This window comes from Electrona antarctica (assembly GCF_951216825.1).
Source record: "Electrona antarctica genome assembly, chromosome: 11".
Taxonomy (NCBI): domain Eukaryota; kingdom Metazoa; phylum Chordata; class Actinopteri; order Myctophiformes; family Myctophidae; genus Electrona; species Electrona antarctica.
Genome location: NC_136792.1, coordinates 2,830,890 through 2,856,282, shown reverse-complemented (window position 1 = coordinate 2,856,282; position 25,393 = coordinate 2,830,890). Strand labels below are relative to the sequence as shown.

Here is a 25,393-nt window from a genome sequence, read left to right as displayed (position 1 = left end):
GGGAGAGTTCATGGTCAACCTCTTCCAGAGAGAGATGGAGACACTAGAAACTCTGCTGGAGACACAAAACAAACTCCTGGACATTAATTTTGATATGGACATCGATCTACACACTACAGGTTAGTAGACTGAACAACACCAGCTTAGCTACAACAAGTAGCATCAAGCTAGCTGGACGGAACTACATTTACCAGTAGTTATACTAGCTCTGGTCCATAGCTCTAATGCGTTGCATTTAGAGCTATGTTAATAGGCCCTTTCCCAATTCCTTTTTTAACCCTACCCCTCATCCCTTGCCCCTACCCCTCAGCCCTTGCCCCTTCCCCTTGCCCCTACATAATGAGTGTCAAGGGGTAGGGAGATAAATCATCACCCTAGGAATTGGAACGTCCCTAAATATTGAACGTCCCTTGTAGATATTAATATATTGATATACAACCTGTTCTCAGAAAATAGCTGATCTGCAAGCTCACTACAGGCTAGTGGTCCCCAAACTTTTTCATGTCAAGGACCCGCAAATTGACAATTAGCCCGCAGACCCCCATTTGAAGAGATATGCCAGGGACCCCATAGAATCTAGCAGTGTCACGGACCGCCAGTGTGACATGCATTAGTCCATGGACCCCCATTTGATGGCATTTCTGTCTCTGGGAGCCCCAATTTATATTGTGAAATCAATGTTAATTAACTCAGAGTGTACAAATGGACCCTTATGGGTCCATTTGGTTCCAAACTATCATTTAGCTGGGGACCCCCTGGAACTCTCTCAAGGACCCATGGGGGTCCCCATAACCCACTTTGGATACCACTGCTATAAGCTGTAGATCGGCTATTTTGGGAGAAGAGATGATGATGTATTGTAATTGTAATTTTGTCTCATCTTGGTAGCCCACCAGAATGTAATTCAGCTAGATATAGCTCATTCTGACACCTGCTCAACAGTTGTACCTGATTCATTGATTATTGTATCAACAGTTTGTATAGAATGGGTACAGTTATATATCATAGCCTACAGGGTTAGAAAAAGGAAAAACAATTTACAGTATAGAAAGAAGGGGCTGTGGTCACTGTCTTCATTGTTTTTAATATCATTAAGAACAGAGTCATTTTCTATCATGGAAGTCGTGGTATGCTACATAATATGAATGATAATGTTTAAAATTCAACAACATTTAGGACAATCGTGATTCATCTCCATCCATCCAATTTACAGGCTGTACAGCAGCTTGCAGTCTGTTCCATAGCTGGTTTGCCTGGGGGGGGGGGGGGGGGGAAACCACACCATTGCTAATTAGTTATGTAACTTTTGCAACTTGTGGGGATTAGCATAACATTGGTCATGATAAAACCATACCAGCTATCACTGCAGCGAGTAGCCAACGTTATGCAGCAACAGCGTTATATAGGTACAGTAGGCTATTTCATCACGGCTTTTAAGAGCTCCAAAACTGCAGAATGTTGACATATCGGGGTCTGGGGGGTCGGACTGATGCCTGCTAGTTAAGATAGTAGTTTGCATCCGAGTTGTTCCACCGGGGCACCGGCGGTAAATCAAAAATAATAAAGCGCCGATGCGAAATGAATGGGTAACGTTACCGTAACGTTGTATGAATGCAACGCCGTAGCATATCGTTAGTTCAAGTGAGGTAACGTTAACCTTTGCTAGAGATTGCGATATTTTTGGCGATGCAGATTGTTAACACATTCAAATAATATATCATATTCTTCCATAAGTTCCATAATAAAGGACGGAAAAGGCGTCTTACCTCGTCCGCCTTCCGCCCTCTGTGATGTCCCTCTGTTTTAAGTCTGGTCGCGAATCCCCTTCGTTTGAAGGGGATCCAATCCCTTGCCCTCGGCCCTACCCCTCGCTCCAAAGAGAATTGAGATAACCCTTCCTCCTCACGTGAACGCGCATCAGCAAGGGGAAGGGCTAAGGGCCATGGAGAAGGGGGGAATTGGGAAAGGGCCTTAACTCGACTTCCGCCGCTCGCATGAATGCAGACCAGCCTCTCGTCTTTAGCGTAAATAAAAATAACGTTTTTGCTACTCACCAATACAAAGGCGGGTTGTGTCATTAGAAAGCCTACTTTCCTTAGTGGGAGCAACGTAAGTTATGTCTTAAGTTGTGGAGTAAAGTCCTTACTAGAGGCTTAGTAACTACTAGTTAGTTTGTAACTAGTGGCTTACTAAATTGAGTTGCACCACGACTGTTTAAGGCATAACGTAACTAGTAGTGCATAGACTGTTCCTAAGATAATGTATAGTCGCATAAAATGATGTCATAGCTCCCGGATCCAATGAAAACGAGCGGTTTCTACACTAGGAAGTAAACGTTATCTTGTCAACAAAGAACAGCCCTAGTCTGCAACTCGCCGTCTCGTCTTCTGACTGCATCTTCAAAAGCTTCGGTAAGTACCATTAACTTGAATTATAGAATACAACTATTACAATAACGTCTTATACCGTTACACCGCAGCATTGACCAAATGTAAAACATTTCCCACTCGCGCTATGTTAACAGCGTCGCAAGGTTTTCTGTGTCATAAATAGAATTTTGGGGCAGCCGACCCGCGTGGATTTAGTTTTTGCAGTCTGGTTCATAATATCTAATATCTCATTTTCTCATCACAGACCAAGATGGCAGAGAAAGAGAAGCGCAACAGAAAGAAGAACTTCAGTCATGATGAGATTATGATACTGCTCGAGGGTTACAAGGAGAACCAGTCTGTTCTTGAAAGTAAATTCAACTCATATGTTACAAATAAGAAAAAAAACGATGCATGGAACAAGATAGTAGATGCAATAAATGCGAAGGGGTGTGAACAACGAGAGCTAAAAGAGATCAAGAAAAAATGGAGCGATCTTAAAACCCAAGCAGTGGAAGACTATCCAAGGACGACAAACTTCCCCACTGGTGGTGGTCCAAAACCGGACCCAGGGCCATATTCCACTATAATCATTGACATCATAGGAGAAGATTCTGCTATTGTAGTTGGGGTTTCAGGAGGAGGGGTAGAGAGTGGAAGAAAGGTTGCTGCACCACCCAAGCGGTCCGAACACACAGCTCCACCACCAACCCAAGGTAATCAGTTAATGTTAATGTATGATAAAAGATCCAATTGAATAATATATTTAAATGGAAATTTTGTTTATGAAAAGATCCAATTGAAATGATATATTAATGAGCATTTTGTTACTCAAACACGTTAGTGCAGGAACCCCCTCCCCTCGTGGGCTTATATAACAATAAATTGTCATTACTGATGCTTTGAGTTGTATAATTATTAGGCCGGCCTGAGAATCATAGATTTCATTTCCATATCAATATCAATTTGGCTTGGTAAAATCATGCTATTGAATTGTAGTCTGTTATTAGCAGTTGGTTTGTTTTGCTTCCTGCACTATACAGCCTGACATTAAAATTTGAAAAATGTCTTCTAAATCATGACAGTTTTCTGAAATACCTATGTTTCTATATCAGTGGTGCTCAATATTCCATGTCAACGACCCCAACAATTGTAATTGGCCATCTGAAAATATGTTATTCCATGAACCCCTCAGAGGCAAAGATTTGAGTTTAAAACGTTCGCTCTGAAAGAATATATATTCAAAGATTTGCGCCACATTTTCACGATTTTTCAAAAATAGCAGATCTACAAGCTCGTAGCGCGGCACTCGGTGCCGTGCTATGAGCTTGTAGATCTGCTATTTTTCAATAGCTAAAGTATAACACAATGCTTAAACACAAAGGGGTTCCCACCCAGAATGGGTTAATTGTCATTGTAAACATCCTGGCATACTGCAAACTAAAGTCTATGGTTTCAACATATTAGCTAATGCATTTTTTTCTTATTGTTTTTTTCTTCTCTTAGTTGCAACTGTTCCTGAAAGCCAGCAGAGTCAGCAGGCCACAGATCTTCGGCTCTTCACTCCAGATTCAGCAAATGATCTGTTTCGTTTGATCACTGGTGAACACATCCCAGACTCCCCGGAACAAACAGATGTCTCAGTCATTCCAAGTATCTCTGTTGCCGCCCCAATTACCTCTGCTGTAGGCCCAAGTACCTCTGTTGTGACCCCAACTACCTCTGTTGTCAACCCAAGAAGTACCTCTGTTGTCACCCCAACTACCTCTGTTGTCAACCCAAGAAGTACCTCTGTTGTCACCCCAACTACCTCTGTTGTCAACCCAAGAAGTACCTCTGTTGTCACCCCAACTACCTCTGTTGTCACCCCAAGAAGTACCTCTGTTGACGGCAAAAGAAAACAGAAGCGACAAAGCGAGGATACTGAAAATGTAGATGTCTTGCGTTGCAAGCTTTTAAAGTTAGAATGTGGGAAGATAGAAGAAGAAACTTTGAAAATAGCAGCAGAGAGAGAGAAGCTGTCTTTAGAAAAAAATAAATTAAAACTTGAAATCCTAAAATTGCAAGAGGAGCTCAAGCCTTCTGGTTATTCTTTCTCTGAAGTTGAATTGTAAACTTGCCTACGTACTGCACTAATCTTTTATGTTCAGTTAGTGATGTCACTTAATTTGCTTGGCTGTATGCAAGAGTAATTTAAAAAAAAATGGGATCAACAAACAGTAGGCCTATAATATTCCCAATTGTGTTACTGTTACAATGCAGTGAGACTGCTGTCAGTATTAATTCACTGACTTTATGATTTTTACATATTTGCATAATAGCGACTTGAACGGTGCGCTTCCCGGGGTCTATGCAAAACATGGTTGGCGACACAATACGATTACACAAGTCTATGGTATGCAGGCATTAATGTGCGTGCACAGGGCGAGCGCAACCCTGCGCACAGCTGCCCTGTGCATGCGCATTAATGACTTTGTATACATGACAGAAGAAAGCTAAATTACACCAGACAAAAGTTCCATGATGATTGTACTTGGATATGTATTTATCAGATGTTGATATTTTTTTTAATTTATCAGATTGTTTACTGCAAAGATTGTTTGATATTACAAATATTATAGTACATGCATTGTATTATTTAAATATCTGTACAGTTTATTGATTATGATCTATACATTTGTAAATTACTACCCCTAACAATTCATTTGGAATATATCTTTATACAGATGTAAATATAAGGGGGGCACCACTCTGGTGCATTGTCCAATAACCCAAAGCAAGGAGGCCCGCTCTAAGAAATAAAAGTAAATTGTTTGCCATGCCTCGTGAATGGTGACCGCCATTTCTGCTATCCAGCAAAGCTAATGGAGGTTGGAGTTATTGATGGGTTTACATGAAATGTTGCTGGGTAATATATTGCCTCACTATAGCACCCTCTTGCATGTGACCATCAAAGTCAGGTACATCTTGTGGGACTTCATCATCAGCATCCTCTTCGTCGTCGAATTCGAAAGGCATCTTCCACAGCATCGCCATGTTGTGCAGCACTATGCATGCAGCAGCTACAACTGCTGCTCTGTCAGGTTTCATTACAATCCCTATATGGTAAAATACAGTAGTGGAAAGTAACTATAACTCTACTATTATTTGATACATTTAGTTACTTTGTAGATATTATTAAAAGCCCTATTTGAAAATGGCTGATCTTCAAACGTGAGCTTGTTGATCTGCTATTTTCAAAAGATTTTTGAGTGGTGTAAAACACAACTACAACTGGCTTTGTTAGTTTACGTGTCTGTCTGTGCTCAAAAAATGAGCACGGTTGCTATGGTCACCCAGTTCACACGGGTGTGATTTCATTACGTCAGACCACAGCTGATCAGTCTATATAAGACCTTACACCACTCAGTTCACACGGGTGTGATTTTTTAAATATTTTTTAGATATACAACTTGTGAAACGGGTCCCCCTGCAGGGGTGCACCCATTCTGCATAATGAGTGCTTTTACTCTAGGTTAGTGCTATAGTCTAGATAGAACAGTGGTTCCCAAAGTGGGGTCCCCAGACCCCAGTAGGGGTCCTTGAGGGAGTTCCAGGGGGTCCCCCAGCTAAATGATAGGAACCAAATGGACCCTTATGGGTCTCTAACTCAGAGTATACAAATGGAACCTAACGGGTCCGTTTGGTTACATTTGTACACTGTCAGAGTTAAATTAACATTGATTTTACGATATAAATTGGGGTCCCAGAGATAGAATGCCATTAAATGGGGAATTTCACATTAGTCTGAATTAATACTTTTGTGAACATACACACAATGTGTGTGTGTGTGTGTGTGTGTGTGTGTGTGTCTATAGCCTAAAATATGCCATATTGGTCAGAATTAAATATACAAAGCCACACACACTGTGTGTAATATATATGTGTGTGTGCTGACTTGATTTGCTATAGGCTATATGATTCCTATACCCTTACCCTTGTGCAAGCACGCCCATCTCTTCTTCAACACTCCTATACTCCTTTCAACTGCAGATCTTGTGCTGCAGTGGGCATAGTTGAATTTCTCCTGTGCCCTGTTGGATGGGTTCAAGTATGGTGTCATGAGCCACTTTCTCAGTGGGTAGCCGGAGTCCCCCAGTAGCATCCCAGAAAACTGTCCAGCCTCAAACTCCTCCCATAGGCTAGAACGTTTTCAGGATGAAACTGTCGTGCTTTGCCCCGGGCCACTTGATCACACAGTTTAAGAACACTAGGTCAGCGTCACAAACCACTTGTACATTGAGTGAGTGGAAACCTTTTCGGTTGATGTAGGCATTCTCATCCACTGATGGAGGCGCTATTTTGACGTGAGTCCCATCTATACAGCCAATCACGTCTGGGAACCCTGACACAGCATGGAACTTTTGTCTGATGTAATTTAGCTTTTGGCTTTCTTCTGGCATGTATACAAAGTCATTAATGCGCGTGCACAGGGCGAGCGCAACCCTGCGCACGGCCCTGCATACCGTAGACTTGTGTATTTGTATTGTGTCGCCAACCATGTTTTGCATAGACCCCGTTGCAAAGTAACGAAGGGCGACGCATACTTGGAGACTCGGGGGAAGCGCACCGTTCAAGTCGCTATTGTGCTGTATGTCTTCAGCCAACATGTCTGTTATTTTCATAATGCCGTGTCTTTTAAAATGGAATCTGGCAAATATGTCAACATCATCATAAATGTCAAGCGGGTGTAGTCGGTCTCGCAAAACGCGTTGGCGAGGACGGGGTCTTTCGTTATATTCAATTAACGCGTCAATGAAATCAACCCGGTCAGCCATGATAACAAGTTAGTAGACTGCTCCTAGGGACTTAGTGCTGCCACATGGCTTGCGTAAATATTTAGTTGTTACTTAGAGATACGTTATAACTAATTTGTGTGGTGCAACAGCTTACATTTTAGTAATGCATAAGTCTTGACGTAAAGGCCATTTACGCAATTACTAGGCTACGTTTGAATTTAGTGCGAGGTGGTGCAACCTCCTCCTGAGCTATAGTTATACTAGCCCTGAAACATGTTGTAGAGGCATTCGAGGATCCAAACCTCTAACTCCACATGGTGAGGGCCCTGGGGTGCATATAAGTATGCTAGTAAGTAGGCTAAGTATGAAATAAGGTCGAAAACGGTATGCCTTCCCAGCCTCACCAAACATTTTACATTGTTCTCAAAAGGCATGTCAAGAGACCTTAAACAGGCTACCCCACTTCCTCTCCCACTGAGCCTTTCAAAATAAAATACAAGTTACAATTCACTGTTCCAGAATCACCGCAGAGGAGCTTTTACTTTGAAGGGGAGAAATTATAAAAGACACATGTCATGACTCAACTGAAGCCAGTTTTACGCGATCGCTACATTTACATGGAAAACGTGTAGGCCTACATAAACATTCAGATTTCAAATATAAAGTCCTCACCACATGTGCCACGGGTGTTAGAAATTTGCTGGTACAGCGATTAGCATTGCTGCATCCCACGTTGTTTAATAAAAAGCATTTTTATCCGAGCACCGACTACTTTTCTCAAACGGGGTTCGTTTAGGAAATTCACAGTTGCACACCGGGAGTGCACTCGCCTATTTGTCTGTATTGGCAGTGCAGTCAGCGTGCCTATATCGAACACACCCAGTGCCACACTCCTCCCGACCTATACGGGCGGGCGCGTAGTTCAATGGTAAATGGTGCATTTATATAGCGCCTTTATCCAAGGCGCTTTACATAGATTGTGCATTACATTCACCCATTCATACACCGATTGCGGCGGAAGCCATGCAAGGTACCAACCAGCACATCGGGAGCAATTTGGGGTTCAGTGTCTTGCCCAAGGACACTTCGACATGTAGACAGGAGGAGCCGGGATTCGAACCGCCGACCCATGGATCATTGGACGACCTGCTCTACCTCCTGAGCCACAGTCGCCCCTAGTTGAAAGCCAATGGCAAAAAAAACAGCTCGGATAAAAATGCCTTTTATTACACAACACGGGATGCAGCAATGCTAATCGCTGTACCAGTGAATTACTGGCACATGTGGTGAGTACTTTCAATTTGAAATCTGAATGTTTATGTACACGTTTGCTCTGTAAATGTAGCGATCGTGTAAAACAGGCGGAAGTTAAGCCATGGCACTCGTGAAGTACGAGCGGCATGTGAACCATGTCTATAGTTATACTAGCCCTAGAATGTCTGTGATCATACATAAATTACATATATTCCTGTATACACAGCCATAGATCGGATGCCTCCGCTCCCATTGAGCAAGGAGACATGGGCGGCAGAAATGTGCTCCCTGAACGTGTGCGTATGTCACAACAGTTGCCTCGCGGAGCCGTCTTTTGTCCAGTGTCCACTCTGGGTCTGGAAACGGCACTTTTGTTTTACCGTTGACAGCAGTAGAAGGTCTGCTGCTCGGAATGTTACACCTCTCCCGCTTAGCGGAGAGTGGGGTGTGGTAGAGGACATCTCCCTGAACGCGTGCGTATGTCACAACAGTTGCCTCGCGGAGCCGTCTTTTGTCCAGTGTCCACTCTGGGTCTGGAAACGGCACTTTTTTTTTTACCGTTGACAGCAGTAGAAGGTCTGCTGCTCGGAATTTTACACCTCTCCCGCTTAGCGGAGAGTGGGGTGTGGTAGAGGACATCTCCCTGAACGCGTGCGTATGTCACAACAGTTGCCTCGCGGAGCCGTCTTTTGTCCAGTGTCCACTCTGGGTCTGGACACGGCACAATTTTGACATTTGACAGCAGTAGAAGGTCTGCTGTTTGGAATTTTACACCTCTCCCGCTTAGTGGAGAGTGGGGTGTGGTAGAGGACATCTCCCTGAACGTGTGCATATGTCACAACAGTTGCCTCGCGGAGCCGTCTTTTGTCCAGTGTCCACTTTATAAAGTCCATGCACTCCAGTGAATAGCATTTATCCATTTAGATAACTTTTTTACGTTATTGAATTACTTATTTTTACACAGAAACATAATGTGTGTCTTATAGCATCATATAGCATCATTTAAATGCTTCATTTGTAGTTTTAATGTGCAAATTAATATTTTTTCAATACTCTAGAGGGTACTCTTATTTTGAAGAGATCGTCCACCGGAAGTCTTATATTTGCTCCCTTAGATTTGCCAGAAAAACAGTGCCCTCATGGAGGAGGTATGCGTCAACTAGAGTCTGTTAGGAGGTCGATAAATGAACACATGACGTCGGTGGGAGAGGACATATTGTGTGTTTTGGAGCGTGGTGCTGATGTTTGTTGTGTGAATGTCAGACTGTTTGTGTTGGAGCGTCTCAGTGCGGCCGCTCGGGTCATGTACACCCTTTTCCAGAGAGAGATGGAGACGCTAGAAACTCAACTGGAGAAACCAAACAAACTGCAAGACGTTGATTTTGACATCCATCCTAACACTCAAGGTTGGTGAATTGCTTAATTCCGACAATCGTACACTTTATTTTTATAACGGGATGAATCTAGAGTTGCTACACCCTCCATTTGCATCCCATTGACCCAAATCGAATTTCCAATCTGCTTGTTTCGCTCACTGCTTGTTGCAGCTGTAGGGCAAGCTTATCCTCTTTCAATCTGCAAAGCGTTTGTTTCATAAAAATCCACCGTAGATTATTTATGTTATGAGCTACTTTTTATGTACAAAGAAGCTAACGCACACCAAAGTCCTTGTAGCGGGGCCGGCACACGGGAGAAAAGTTTTAGATGTCGAGTGCTGGGGCTGGTATTCATTTCTACAGTCTGTATCTTCCAGAACCGTGCGCCCGTTACATTATGACGTGGAATTACTCAACCGACTGCTTGCTTTTGCTTTCTTCTTCATATTTCTAGATGTCGGTCATAAGGCTAAAATTATAATTGCAAGAAAATGGAGCTATTATCTATTTTATTGGAATTAAAATGTTGATCCAATAAACAAAAAAATCCCTATATCTGCAAATGAAAAAAATAAAAAATAATAATAAATAAATAAAACTGAACCATCCAATGAGTAGACATGTAATAGTGTGGATGTAGAAGCACAACCAGGGCACAATCGTGACGCAACTGCTGTGAAATTACCATTTAAGGGCTGAAAACAGTTTTAGTAGGGGTTAATACCGTCCAAATTGTTACACGGTGGATACAAGCATGACATTTGGTACAGATGTCCCTTGGGTCATCCCAAAACATCCCAGAAGGGGTCCCCAAAAAAAATCTTTAACAGGAAGTGAGTTATGAACACAATTCAAAATGGCCACCAAAATGGTTGACAGTTGACTCAAAAGACACCAAAAGCATCTCCATAAAGCATAACATTTGGTACACATGTCCTTTAGGTGTGCCAAATAAATCTTAAACGGGAAGTGAATTAGGACTAAATTGAAAATGAACTACCTGAACTAGTACTCTGAGGTATGGGGTAACACCTACACATGTACTTTAAATTCACTGATTATACTACAAAAAAGAGCACTAAGAGTAATAAACAATAAAGTGGGACTCATCAAATGTCCCTGGGACTCATCTAAAAGACCAGGACCCATTACATTGAAAACCTATTTACATCACTGACACTGTCAAGCTTTGTTGGCCACTGGAACAAGACTGTGTGGGCTGTATGGGTTGTGTTTTCTGAGCTTACACTGTTGAAATAGTAGTTAAACAAGATTGACAAATCGTTATGGTACAGATGTCCCTTGGGTCATGATAAAACATCCTAGAAGGGATGCCCACAAACATCTTTAACAGGAAGTGAGTTATGGATGAACAAGAACCCTAAGACGCTTCCCCGTTTTTACTACCCACTTTTGCACCAGTGAGGGGTGGGAGGGACGGGGGCGCAAGGTGACGGCCCTAGTTAGTTAGATGAGTCGTGAAAACTCCTGCATCTGATAATCCATTTATTCCATTAGATTAGACCATAGACTATTGTTGTGATTTTATCCAGAATGAAAACATTCTCTGAGGTAAATGATGTCTTAGTTAAAATAGCAAATATGCTTTAGTAGGCTTTAATATAGCCTATGTAAGGTTTAACCTCGTCAGATAATCCCCACATAGCGTAAATGTATGAGAAATTCAAAGTTTCAACACCAAAGTAGGCTAGTAGTAGTTGTGAATTAAACTGGACATTTGGACTGAATGTTTCCTTTATCCTCATGTTGGGCTTCTGTTTTCGCCAGAGCTTTTATTTGTGTTGTTTCTCATAAGCGCAGCTCCGTTGTGCTTCACGTTCCACACAGCCTCTGCCTTGACTTCTGTGTGCTGACTGCTGCGGGCCCGGTGTGGGCTAGCCCCTCCCACCCCTCACTGGTGCGTAAGTGGGTAGTAAAAACAGGGACGCCCCTAAGACATGTGTCTGCATGTGTCTACTCGCAACTGTTTGGTTGCAAGGAGTTGCATGGTGAGATATTGTTGTGGTTTGGGCTTTAGGATGACCCAAGGGACATATACAGTATGTGCCAAATTGTATGCTTCTGTAACGCCCGGGAGTTGAACTCGGGTCTCCTGCGTGAAAGTCCAATATCTTAACCGACCAAAGGGATATCCATATGGACCGAGGGCGATACCAGACTTTAGAGGTCATCAGGCTGAAGGCCTATTCATAGTCTGGATTTTCGGTGGTGAGGTGACCACCGCTCCGGTGGTGAGCTGACCACCCGAGCTGAAATAACGTTGAGCGGTGGTGAGTAAAAACAGAGAAGGGCTGGAGCGGTGGCGGTGGTTTGCTCTTCACTGCGGCTCGTGACGTCATGTTGTAGTTCGGTGGTCACCTAACCACCGAAAATCCAGACTATGTATGAGCCTTGAGGCTCTGAGCCACTCTATCAGAATTTTTCAGAATTTCATTGAAAGGTCTTGAGATGCAGCATCTCATTTTAGAGGGGGTTCCGTACACAGGGAAAAACATCAATCAACATCAATCGCATGATTATTAAATAACCGGACCGTATTACTGATTATTTATGATGGACAGATAGTGTACACAACGATCCAAACATTTGATTTCAATACCACACTGAAACTGTTAAATCTCTAGTGTATAGATGAAGTGCAATGGTTTCAGCCGATCACAAATATCATAAACAAATGATAGATCTATGGTTTAGAAATGGGGTATTTACTTACAGCACAAGTTACATCAACTATGACACCTACGAAACGGCGGTAACACTAAATGGAAAAAGTTAATTAAAAATGATTTGCTTTCATCGTATCTTTCCACAGACGTCCTGCACCTCCCTGTGTGTAAAGAGATTATCTCTGATGAGGCGAGGAGCCCCAGTCTGGTCCAGGAGGAACCAGAGCCTCCACACAGCAAAGAGGAGGAGCTACTTCAAAGACCAGAAGAGGTTGATAGGCCAATGCTGACATTGCTAGCAGTGAAAAATGAAGATGATGATGGAGAAAACAGAGTGACGGGGCCTGTAGCCGGTACCTCAACTCAACACATGCAAACACAAGCTGATGTAGAGGACTGTGGAACATCACAACCAACTAGTGACCAGTTCCTCTCTTCACACTGTTCGGAATCTGACACTGAAGACAGTGGCGAGAGCGAGGAGAACAAGGAAGATCAGTCAGCTTTAAACAGCCTGAAATCACACACTGTACAAAATATGGAAGGACAAAGATTGTCTTTGAGCCACAAGCTGTCCCAGGACCTGAAATCATCCAAACAAACTGACTCCATGAGGAGTGTCACAGGGAAGAACAGTTTTAGTTGTACAGTGTGTGGCAAAAGGTTTAATAAAACGAGAGATATGAAGAGACACACAATGATTCATACAGGGGAAAGGCCCTTTGCGTGTGCCGTTTGTGAGCAAAGTTTCAAACAAAAAGGTTATCTAAAATCACACATGAGGACTCATACAGGCGAGAAACCCTTTGCTTGTACAGTTTGTGAACATAGTTTCAGTAGAAATGACCATCTAATATCACACATGAGGTCTCATACAGGGGAAAAGCCCTTTGCTTGTACTGAGTGTAAACAAAGTTTTAGTCTAATTAATAGTCTAAAAACACACATGAGGACTCATACATGTGAAAAGCCCTATGCGTGTATAGTTTGTGGTAAAGGCTTTGGTCAAATGGGTAGTCTAAAAATACACATGAGGACGCATACAGGTGAAAAGCTGTTTTCTTGTACAGTTTGTGAACAAAGTTTTAGTCGAACTGATGCTCTAAAATCACATATGAGGACTCATACAGACGAAAAGCCATTTATTTGTACCGTTTGTGAACAAAGTTTTAAGCAAAATCGTACTCTAAAAGTACACATGAGGACTCATACAGGGGAAAAGCCCTTTTCTTGTACTGTTTGTGAACAACGTTTCTCTCATGGTAGCACTCTTAAAGAACACACGAGGACACAACATGACTAAGGATGGAGCCCGAAAATCGGGTCCATTACAAACCCGGTTCCGCATTTATCGAGACCTGAGTATCAATAAGCTTTTGGCTTGTCGAGCATGTTATCGGGTATAGCCGTAGCAGCTGACGTCTTGGGCCGCTCGCTATATAATAAGGGGAGGCGGCGCGTAGCATGGGTTAAATGATTGACGGGGGGTGTCAGCGCATCTCCGACCGAGGTGTCAACGGTTTTGCCGACGTGCAAATGGGGGACAATTTAAAATAAAGGCGGCTTACATGCTGTAGTTTGCTACTAACAGAAATTTGCATGCACGAGGGCTGCCAAAGTAGGCTATCTTTTGCTGTTTTTCGCCCCTCTCTTCGAAGTTAAACTGGGCAAGCTATAAACTGACCCGACCACGGTGGTAAGGGGCCGAGACGGGTGGTTGCGCTGTGAAAGTAGGGTGGCACGGGTGAAAACGTTTTGGTTACATGTTTAAAAAGACAAGAGGGGAGCTAAATGCAATAATGAACTAGCTGGGGGGTGCATTTCACATGGGGTTGGGGCAGTCCATTGTCTGACGGACTTCCACGCTTGCTGCTTCGCATCGAAGACAGCTTGACAGCTTTGTGCTGTGGTGAAATCACCGCGAGCCTCCGGTGTCCTGAGTTACATTTGTTACATTTGACTGACAGGAAACGGGGAGAGAGATGGGGAGTGAAACGCGGCAAAGGCCTTCGGGATCGGGAGTCGAACCTGCGGCACGCCGTCGTGCAGGCTACATGACGGCGTAAATTATGCATTTACAGACGTTGCTGTGATTCCTGTTGACACAATAAATGGGAACCTCACATTTGTTTTTAAAATGATGTGCACTGACATTTCTGAACAGACCAACCAAAATGTGGTGTTTTGATTGGATAATAATGGGGGCACTCCCTTTTTATAAAAGTACAAACCTTTGTGTATGTTCACATGACCTGATGAAGATCAAATAGATCACATGACCTGATGAAGATCAAATAGATCACATGACCTGATGAAGATCAAATAGATCACATGACCTGATGAAGATCAAATAGATCCAAACGTTGTCAGAATTCTCAATAAAGAACGTCACCCGAAAGCAATGTCAGTTATTTAATGAATGTCAAAGACAGTTTCCAGACGATATATTTTTGAGGGGGCTAGCCGCTCCTATATTCAGCCATTAGTGTAGATTTCCGTCTTACACAAACATTAAATCCCCATTAACAAACAAACATTAACCCATTTTGGGCGCGCCGGGAACCCCTGTTGGTGTTTTAAGCATTGTTATACTTTAGCTAAAAATAGCAGATCTACAAGCTCATAGCGCGCCACCGAGTGGCACGCTATGAGCTTGTAGGTCTGCTATTTTTGAAAATTCACGAAAATGTGCTTGAAATCTTTGAATATATATTCTTTCAGAGCAAGTTTTTAACTCAAATCTTTGGAACAACATATTTTCAGATGGGGGTCGACGGCCAAATACATCTAGTTTTGGGGGTATTTGACATGAAAATGTTTGAAAACGACTGAATCAGAAATATGGGTTTTTCAGAAAACTGTCAGGATTTAGAAGGCATGTAGAATCGTCCTCAGGTCAAAATGGGTTAACAGAGTTGTCTTTTTCCATCATGAAATTACACTATATTACTGTTTACTAGGGATGCCACAATCAGACCATTAGCAAAAATGATTATTCGACATCTGTCAATTATTATTGGACAGCCTGTTTGACAAGCTGTGCATTGTTATTATATGCACAGCTTTGTGTTTGTGTGCATTAGCACAGAATGTGCTCAGCTGATTGGCTGAGCATGGAAAATAAAACTTTATTTTATTTGTATAAAACTTCACTCACTTCACACAAGTGTGATTTTTTGTTTTTATCCTATTGTGTAACCCATTTTTCAACCGGTACCAATTGCCTAAACTGTAATCTCTCTTATTTTTCATTCTCACACTGATTTGGAAAGACAAAGTACAGTAGAACCATCTACAGCCTAAACCAGTTATCAGTTTGGCCCTTATAGCGTTTTTTTCTTTTACAACCAATTTTACAAGACAATTATTTAGCAGATGTGTCCCGATCATCATAGACAGAATGTCAAAAAAATAAAATAAAAAAGACAAGCAGATCTACAACCTCAAAAGCGAGCTTGAATAGGGCTTTATTTGTGTTAATTATTTTGGTCATAAGTTAATTCAAATTGATTAAAACATGTTGCACTTCGACAAAATGTTGGTCATAACGTTGATAATCAATAGTCTACCACTGTTTATCATTCTCTCTGTGCAGATACCTTATGACTGAATATGCATAGTGTGAATTATTATGACAGATCATATTTTACATACAGTACAGGTAGCATATTATAATGTATAAATATACTCTTATTGACAATATGTTACATTCCCTTCCACCAAATAATTCATCTCCCCTTGACAAGTCACTTCAACCTTTAGGTCGCTTTCTGAAACTTTTGGCCAATCAATCAGCATTAGATTCACAACCTCTCAATCTCAAACCCTCACCCTAACCTCCCACGGGGCAGCACACCAGGCACGCACTACGCGCGCGCACACACATGTGCCCTTTCATGGGGTTTGAGCCCCTGCCCCCTCAGTGCTCTCTGCACGGCCCTGCTAGCTAGACCATGGGGTGGTCACTCCAGGCAGGCAGGCTGGACAGTTTTTGCTCAGTGGCGGCCTCTATGGGCCAGCCCCAGGCCTTGAAGAAGCCACACAGGTTGTGCTCTACGGCCTGGGAGAAGGTGGTGGCGTACAGGTTCATTTTGCCCTCCTTGTTACCAGGAACGTTGCTCATGGCGTGGTACGCAGAGAACACCTTCTTAAAGGAGGCCCAGCCGAACCGGTCCTGGAGCTACGCAGAGAGGAGAGGGGGAGGAGATGCATGTTCACTCGTTGTATCACAGTCGCCATGTTTTGATTGATTGATTGATTAACAGTTTGCAGTACAACAGTACATTTCAACACACACACACACACACACACACACACACACACACACACACACACAATGCATATTTTCAAATAAATAAAAACTGAACTGGACTTTATGTTAGTGGGTGTGCGAGTGTGTGTCAGCCAGGTTTATAGGTAACTGAAAGGGTGTCATTGTAAATGAGGGTCTCTCTCTCAATGATCTGTCAGAGAATTGAAATAGAGGTTCAATGAATGTAATTATTATGTGTGTTTTGTGAATTAGTGTATTATGCGTACGTATGTTGTACTCATGCACGCATATATGCATGTACAGCATACATGGGCAACTGGCAGCCCGGGGGCCACATGCGGCCCCCACCTTCACTTAATGCGGCCCTCAGGTTAATATCAGAATACTGAGATATTATTGATTTCAGCTGTTACAATTCCAAACATGACCCACTTTTGTATGTCCAATGTGTTTGGATTTAGTTCATAATAATAACCAATTCCAATAAAAAAAAAGAATTGCCAATTCTTTTTCAGAATTTCAATTCAAATAATAGCAAAAATAGCTGGTCTACAAGCTCAAAACGCGTCGCGGTGCGACGCGGTTTGAACTTGTAGATCGGCTATTTTTGCTATACGACAGTAATGTGCAATGTGGCCTCCCTGGAGTGAGTGTGGAAATATAGTGGCCCTCTCCATCATCAAAGTTGCTCACCCCTGATGTACAGTATCTATCTCACCTGCATGTACATTGTACATTGTACAGTATATCTCACCTGCATGTACGTCTCCAGGGCGACCCACATGTGTACATTGTACAGTATATCTCACCTGCATGTACGTCTCCAGGGCGACCCACATGTGTACATTGTACAGTATATCTCACCTGCATGTACGTCTCCAGGGCGACCCACATGTGTACATTGTACAGTATATCTCACCTGCATGTACGTCTCCAGGGCGACCCACATGTGTACATTGTACCGTATATCTCACCTGCATGTACGTCTCCAGGGCGACCCACATGTGCTGTACATTGTACAGTATATCTCACCTGCATGTACGTCTCCAGGGCGACCCACATGTGCCAGCCGCTGAGCTTCCTGCCTCCCTTGATGTAGGACTGTGCTCTCCCCCTGCGCGCCTCCTTGGTCATGTTGGGGTGTGCCTGTAGGGGGCGCATTTCATTATTATTATTATTATTATTATTAATGTATTGTTTATTTTCCAGATGTATTGATTGATAGACAATCACAGGCAGATAGATTGTTTTTGTAAAAAAATAATCCAGAAAATTTAGGTCAGGATTTAGGTGTTTTCTTTTCTTTCTTTTGGGGGCTTTTTATGGCTGTATTTGATAGTATAGTGTGTACAGTAAGCTGACAGGAAAGGGGGGAGAGAGAGAGAGAGAGAGATAGGGAGTGCCACGCGTCATAGGTTGCCGGGATCGGGAGTCGAACTCGCCACACGCTGTAAGGCTGGATTAGCAGCCTAGGTGCCTGGACCGCTAGGCCGGCCTGGGCCAGAAGGCCTTCTTTTAGAATCAACATCAGGTCTAGTCCCGCCCCCTTTCATGACGATGCCAGGCCCAGGAAATCATTCCCAATGCATTTTCCTAAAAGTATTTATTTAAAGCGTCGTAAAAGCCAACTCGTGTTGTGACAAATCATGACAACAAACACAATACTTTGGACCAAACAAATAATTACAAAGAAGAAAAACAACAAATAAAGTGTTGTAACCTGCAGTTTTTTTCTTCTTTTTAAGTATTCTTTAAATAAATACTTTTTGAAAAGTCTATGAGGAAAATGAACGGGGAATTATTTTCTGGGTCTCTCTCGAGGGGGCGGGACTGAGACGCTCTACACATGGCATAGTGTTTGGCTCAAAGCAGCTTGGCGTGTATAACCCACCTTTCCCCTGTCGATCCCCAGCACCTCCTCGTGTATAACCCACCTTTCCCCTGTCGATCCCAAGCACCTCCTCGTGTATAACCCACCTTTCCCCTGTCGATCCCCAGCACCTCCTCGTGTATAACCCACCTTTCCCCTGTCGATCCCCAGCACCTCCTCGTGTATAACCCACCTTTCCCCTGTCGATCCCCAGCACCTCCTCGTGTATAACCCACCTTTCCCCTGTCGATCCCCAGCACCTCCTCATGTATAACCCACCTTTCCCCTGTCGATCCCCAGCACCTCCTAGTGTATAACCCACCTTTCCCCTGTCGATCCCCAGCACCTCCTCGTGTATAACCCACCTTTCCCCTGTCTATCCCCAGCACCTCCTAGTGTATAACCCACCTTTCCCCTGTCGATCCCCAGCACCTCCTCGTGTATAACCCACCTTTCCCCTGTCGATCCCCAGCACCTCCTCGTGTATAACCCACCTTTCCCCTGTCGATCCCCAGCACCTCCTCGTGTATAACCCACCTTTCCCCTGTCGATCCCCAGCACCTCCTCGTGTATAACCCACCTTTCCCCTGTCGATCCCCAGCACCTCCTCGTGTATAACCCACCTTTCCCCTGTCGATCCCCAGCACCTCCTCGTGTATAACCCACCTTTCCCCTGTCGATCCCCAGCACCTCCTCGTATGGCATAGTGTTTGGCTCAAAGCAGCTTGGCGTGTATAACCCACCTTTCCCCTGTCGATCCCCAGCACCTCCTCGTGCACGTACACGGACCACAGGTTGCAAGTGCACTCCGTGGTGTTTGGGGGGAACTCCCAGAATCCTCTCTGCTGGTTGTGGCCCAACTCGTGGATGGCGCCCCACAGGCCGGAGCGCCTCATGGCCTTCGCGTTGACCACCTCGGCTGCAGAGGCGGAGTGCATCATGATGGGGTAGCCTGCGTGCATCCACCCTGCATGGACATATGGACACATGATGGACATATGGACATATGGACACATGATGGACATGATGGACACATGATGCACAGCCGCCACATATTTGGGGCGGCTGTGGCTCAGGAGGTAGAGCAGGTCGTCCAATGATCCCTGGGTCGGCGGTTCAAATCCCGTTGTCCTTGGGCAAGACACTGAACCCTACATCGCCTCCAATGAGTCGGTCGGTGTAAGCTTGCCACCATTGGTGTGTGAATGTGGGAAGTGAGGACGCTGGCGTCGACTGTTCGCCGCTTCACCTCCCAATGTATGAATGAATGAACCATTGTAAAGCGCTATAAAAATGCAATTCATTATTATTATTATTTATATGGACACAACACACGGACACACTTGGTTTTAGTATAATAATGTGAACGTTTAGGTCCTGAACCAAATAGTTCAGTAGAACCTCTGAACTGATTCAACATTAGACACAGGAAAAATAATCACACCTGTGTGAAGTGAGGGGCGCTCTTATCATCGTACATCATCGTGACGTAACATGTCGATTTGCTCGTCCACATAATGACGTACATTCTCCATTCATTGTCAATGAGAATTTAAACTTTGTGCAGGGGCAAAAAAAGCCGATTTGCTCAGACACAGATGATGAAAATTCTCCATTCATTATCAATAGGAATGTAATCTTTCCTCATTGGTCTCTGTGTGACACACACGGAAGCGGGGCTCATAAACAGTTGATGTGAAGCATGGCGCTGAGGTACCTATATGACCACTAGAGGGAGTCAGTGTGTTAAATTGTAACTTTATAAATGTGCAGATACCCTGTGTACAATTTACAATTTACAATTTAGGCATTTAGCAGACGCTCTTAATCCAGAGTAAACTGTGTAAACTGACACTGTATGTTGATGTGTTCACTGTTGAAAACAATGTTTTCACATTAAGCTAATCATCTGAGGATCCTCCCTCCCAAAGAAACGGTCCAATACCCGGTTGTCCAGAACCGCCACAAAAGGCTCTGGTCAGGCTCTGCCAGTGGACCTAATGAGCCTCAGGCCACTTTTACACGAGAACGGGCTCCAGAGAAAAAGTCCCGTTGCCTTCTCATTGTTGAGGGGCGATAGCCCCTCCTATGTGCAGCTGTTGGTGTATGTCGACCCCCTCCCACACTCAGTCTTGACTTGAGCGCACAACCCCCACCCCCCCCCCCCCGGACTTGACTTGGGCTCGCTTTATAGTTGGGCTCGACTACAACACTAAAATATTTAGGTTTTTCTGACCTGCAGAGATCTGCACGTCCGCCACAAAGCGCTCTTTGCGTGGGAACTTGTGTGGGATGGCGGCCAGGTCAGCGACGCCCCTCATGATGTCATTCCAGAGCGCCGCCAGCTCGTCGGGACGCTCCAGCTTCCGGACGTTGTGCGACGCCACGGTCAGGATGATGTTGTCAAACTCTAGCTCCGCCCAGGGGGAGGGGGCCGTGCACAGCAACGACCATTCGGCCGGTGTCGTCACACCTGGAGAGAAAAGGCATTTTTAGAGGCATTCAATGATTTTAAATGTCCTTAAAAATATTGCCATAACGACTAAATTGGGAGAACCAAGTATTGGCTACTAAAAATAAAATACAAAAAGCATCACGTATTTGACAGAAGGCTGTATGCCCAGCTCTCTATAAACAGAACCATCCATCCATCTTCAACCGCTTAGCCGTAGTCGGGTCGCGGGGGCAACAGCTCCACCATAGAGCTCCAGACTTCCCTCTCCAGGGCAACATTAGTGACTTCCTCCTGGGGGATCCCGAGACGTTCCAAGGCCAGTGAGTCGATGTGTTTCCTCCAACTGCACCTTGGTCTGCCCCGGGGTCTACTCCCAGTGGGACTTGCCTAGAGGACCTCCATAGGGAGACGCCCGAGAGGCATCCTAACCAGATGCCCCGGGGTCTCCTCCCAGTGGGACGTGTGTCGAGGACCTCCCTAGGGAGACGCCCGAGAAGCATCCTAACCAGATGCCCCGGGGTCTCCTCCCAGTGGGACGTGCATCGAGGACCTCCCTAGGGAGACGCCCGAGGGGCGTCCTAACCATAGTGGGTTTTGTAATATTACACATTCGTAGAGGGATGCACATGCAGATTAGTCACACCAACGGACCGACATGCAGAAACACCGGTCGGACATGCGGTCCAACATGCGCTGCTCCCGTGCTTGCGGTTAGGGTTAGGTTAAGGTTTGCGGTTAGGGTTAGTTTAAGGTTTGCGGTAGGTTGTCGGTCTAATGACAGTCGAACCAATAGTATGTCTAAACTAAAGCCTGTACCCACCGTTTGATAGTGTATATTTATAGTATGTGCTAAAGGTGTGACTTTGAGAGCTGTTTCACACAATTGGGAATATAATTTACTGATTAACTGAGCAAGATATCTCAAGAAATATCGCAGCAACAATTTTCATAAATATTTTTAATTTATTAAACTATGCGCAGCTGCGCGCCATGAGACTAATTACTTAGAGCGACAGAGAGAGAGAGGAGTGTGTGTGTGTGTGTACATGTGTGCGTGTGTGTGTCAATTTAACAAAGGTGCAGACGATCAGAAATCAGCAGAGAGTGAGCGATGTTTGCGCTACTCTATGCCGAATTGAAGTGGACTCGGACCCAGACTTTTTTTCTGGGTTTCCGAGGCTACTTTTCTTTTTTTTTTTTAAGATATGTTTTTTGCGGCTTACGCCTTTTATTGGTTTTTGAAGGGACAGACAGTAGGCTGACAGGAAACGGGAGAGAGATGGGGGAAGACATGCAGTAAAGGCCGTGTCGGGCTCGGGAGTCGAACCCGCGGCACACTGCGACTGGATTGCCAGTCGGGTGCCCAGACGGTTACGCCACCGCCTGGGCCCAAGGCTACTTTTCTACGGTGGACTTTTATGAAACAAACACTTTGCAGATAGAAAGAGGATAATTGAAGTTTTTCGTACAGCTGCAATGTTGGTGAGTTTGACGTAATTTAATACAATTAGATAGGACTTTGTCTGTTTGGATGTATGGGCTGTCAATGGGGCGACTGTGGCTCAGGAGGTAGAGCAGGTCGTCCAATGATCCATGGGTCGGCGGTTCGAATCCCGGCTCCTCCTGTCTACATGTCGAAGTGTCCTTGGGCAAGACACTGAACCCCAAATTGCTCCCGATGTGCTGGTTGGTACCTTGCATGGCTTCTGCCGCAATCGGTGTATGAATGTGTGTGTGAATGGGTGAATGTAATGCACTATGTAAAGCACCTTGGATAAAGGCGCTATATAAATGCACCATTTACCATTTAATGGCAAATTGCAGGTATACAGTAGTTACCACCCTGACATTAAATTATGGCAAGATGACCACCGTGTGCATATGGTCTATTGGGAATTCAAACATGAGTATTCTGAACATTTTGAGCATCTCAGAACATCTGTAACGGTTTAAAAGATAGAGCCATGTTTTAAGTAGCGATTATTTCTAAAAGGGCATGGCATGGTCATTTTGGGGTATTTCGCCCCGGATAGAGAATATTTCACAAGTTGTTCCTAAGTTGTTCGCGGGGGTCATATTAACCAAGGACAGTTCAGATATTCTCTCATACATATCTTAGCCAGGTCGTAGACTGAGTAGAACAAAATTGTGACATTTTATCATGAACATTAGTGAGGACCAATTATATGAAGGTAGGTGGACACGTGGTGAAGTGGTCCTTTAAGGATTAGTCTATTGATTTATTTTGTGATTAAGTGAATAATTAAGAATATGTTTTATAATTGACTAAATCAAAAAGGGTACAAAAATACACACACACACGCACACACACACACACCATGCTTGTAGTAGGGAGCAGGCACGGCCATTTGCACGGTGACCTCCGACCCCTGCAGCTGCGTGTGGGGCGGAGCCACCAGGTAGATGAGCCCGCCCCACAGGTTCCACACCTGCACCATCTCCGCGGCGACGGGGAAGTGCTCGTGGACGCACGGCGCCCTCTTCAGCTCGTCTGCGTTGAGATGGTCCGTCTGGCAGCCCACCTGTACCTGATTTATTGATTCATTAATTGATTGATTGATTGATTGAAATCTGTATTCACATACTGTAGAATGGGTGCATTTCAAACAAAAGCACAAGTGAATACAAATACTGCTACGAGGCTGAAACCATAAAAAAGCACTAACTAAGACTTGTTTACATCAGGGTCCTGCATTTTCAATTCATCAGAACATTTGAAGACTTACAAATATACTAGGGCCGGGACTTTAACACGTTAATTGAGATTAATTAACTACAGAAAAATGTACGCGTTAAAAAAATTAACGCATTTAATCACACCTTTTTTTTCACGGCGGAACGTTTCTCATTGGGCGCATTTCTAGTACTGAATAGGCTCATTAGGCTCATTAGGCTGCTGCATGCCTTGCACGGCTTGCAGGCTGCAGGGGGAGGAGCAGCCCCCTCGCAGCAGCAGCAGTCCAGACCAGTTCACTCTACACTACAGCTCCGTCAGACAACAACAACATACAACACCCAAACGAATCGAATGAAGAAGCCGCTTATATCGCTTTTGCTCCGTGGATGGGACATTTAGATTTAAAAGCTATCGGATGGACGCGTGGATAGCAGCATGGTTGTGTGCAATGTCAGAGGGAAAGGATCCATAAAGCCATATGACCAACGCTAGCTTCCATGCTAGCTGCTTCAGTTTAGCATGTCTCGCAGAGTAGAGGCTCGCGGAGATTTCACCACAGCACAAAGCTGTCAAGCTGTCCTCAATGCGAAACATACTGAAGCAACAAGTGTGAAAGTCCGTGGTCAGACAATGGTCTGCCCCAACCCCATGTGAAATGCACTCCCCAGCTAGTTCATGCCACCATTTTTTATTTTATTCCTTTGTCTAAGTGTTTCCCCCCTAATAAAGTTGTTTTTAATGGTTTTCTCATGCCCCACCATGTAAAGCACATTTGAGTATTCATAGACACTTTATATAGGCACTTGCTGCACTTGTTTATCTGTTGGAAAAAAAAGTTGTATTGCTTAAAGGGGAATACCTCTCATTTTCAACATTTTTCTATGGAGTTGTGTGGAAAACAGGAAATAATAAAAAGTCACCCCATTTTGTGTTGCCTAGAACTGGAGGTCTGACAAAAAACAGTAACAATATGAAGTACAGCTTTGTGATGTCACTGAGATGTACTGTACTTGTTACTGTTACTGATTTTTGTCAGACCTCCAGTTCTAGGCAACACAGAATGGGGTGACTTTATTATTTCCACACAACAGCTCTAAGGTATATTAATGACAGTAAAATGTTGAAAATGAGTGGTATCCTGTAGTCACTATTCATTGATTCACTGGGATACCAAAAAACATTTGAAAAAAAAGGTTTATCACTGTTCTCGGGTTGAATATTGATATGCGATTAAAATGTGATTAATCAAGATTAATTAATCACAAAGCTTCTAATTAATTAGATTAAAAATGTTAATCTAAAATATACACTTATATGAAGAAAAAAAGAAATCATCATATAACAGTTAAAGAAAGTACAAAAGGGGAAAAAAACAGTATGGAGAAAAAAAGGGAGGCCGTAAGTGCTCTTTGAGAGCGGTTTTGAAGGAGTCTAGGGATTCACATTTCTCAATGGCTGTTGGTATAGGGCATTCAAGATTTTAGTGGCATCGGAGCGACATAAATTGAATCCCTTGTTTGAGCCGAATCTGGGTTGCATGTGTTTGTTGAACTCGGTCCCTCTGGTGTTGTGATCAGGGATTTGTTGACACACGTATGTTTAGTGTTCTAGGGTTAAAAGAATGGTTGTGGAC

The 25,393-nt window shown here is 43.9% G+C and overlaps 1 protein-coding gene and 1 long non-coding RNA gene across 6 annotated transcripts in view; one reads left to right on the top strand and one right to left on the bottom strand.

Moving 5' to 3' along the window:
• Positions 1-14,489, top strand: LOC306931828. The gene is made up of 3 exons (XR_013791074.1): positions 1-119; positions 9,665-9,807; positions 12,611-14,489. It is a non-coding gene; the product is annotated as an uncharacterized lncRNA (long non-coding RNA).
• Positions 14,490-15,912: 1,423 nt separating this feature from the next.
• Positions 15,913-25,393, bottom strand: part of LOC306931818 (TRPM8 channel-associated factor homolog) — a 33,475-nt gene continuing 23,994 nt past the window's right edge. For all 5 annotated transcript variants that reach the window (XM_079513428.1, XM_079513431.1, XM_079513432.1 and 2 more), the window contains 5 exons: positions 23,401-23,611; positions 20,844-21,080; positions 19,351-19,574; positions 17,770-17,883; positions 15,913-16,644 (listed from right to left, as the gene is read on the bottom strand). In XM_079513428.1, the coding sequence (XP_079369554.1) occupies positions 16,411-16,644; positions 17,770-17,883; positions 19,351-19,574; positions 20,844-21,080; positions 23,401-23,611 (1,020 nt within the window). In that variant the 3' untranslated portion in view covers positions 15,913-16,410. The remainder of the gene's footprint in view (positions 16,645-17,769; positions 17,884-19,350; positions 19,575-20,843; positions 21,081-23,400; positions 23,612-25,393) is intronic.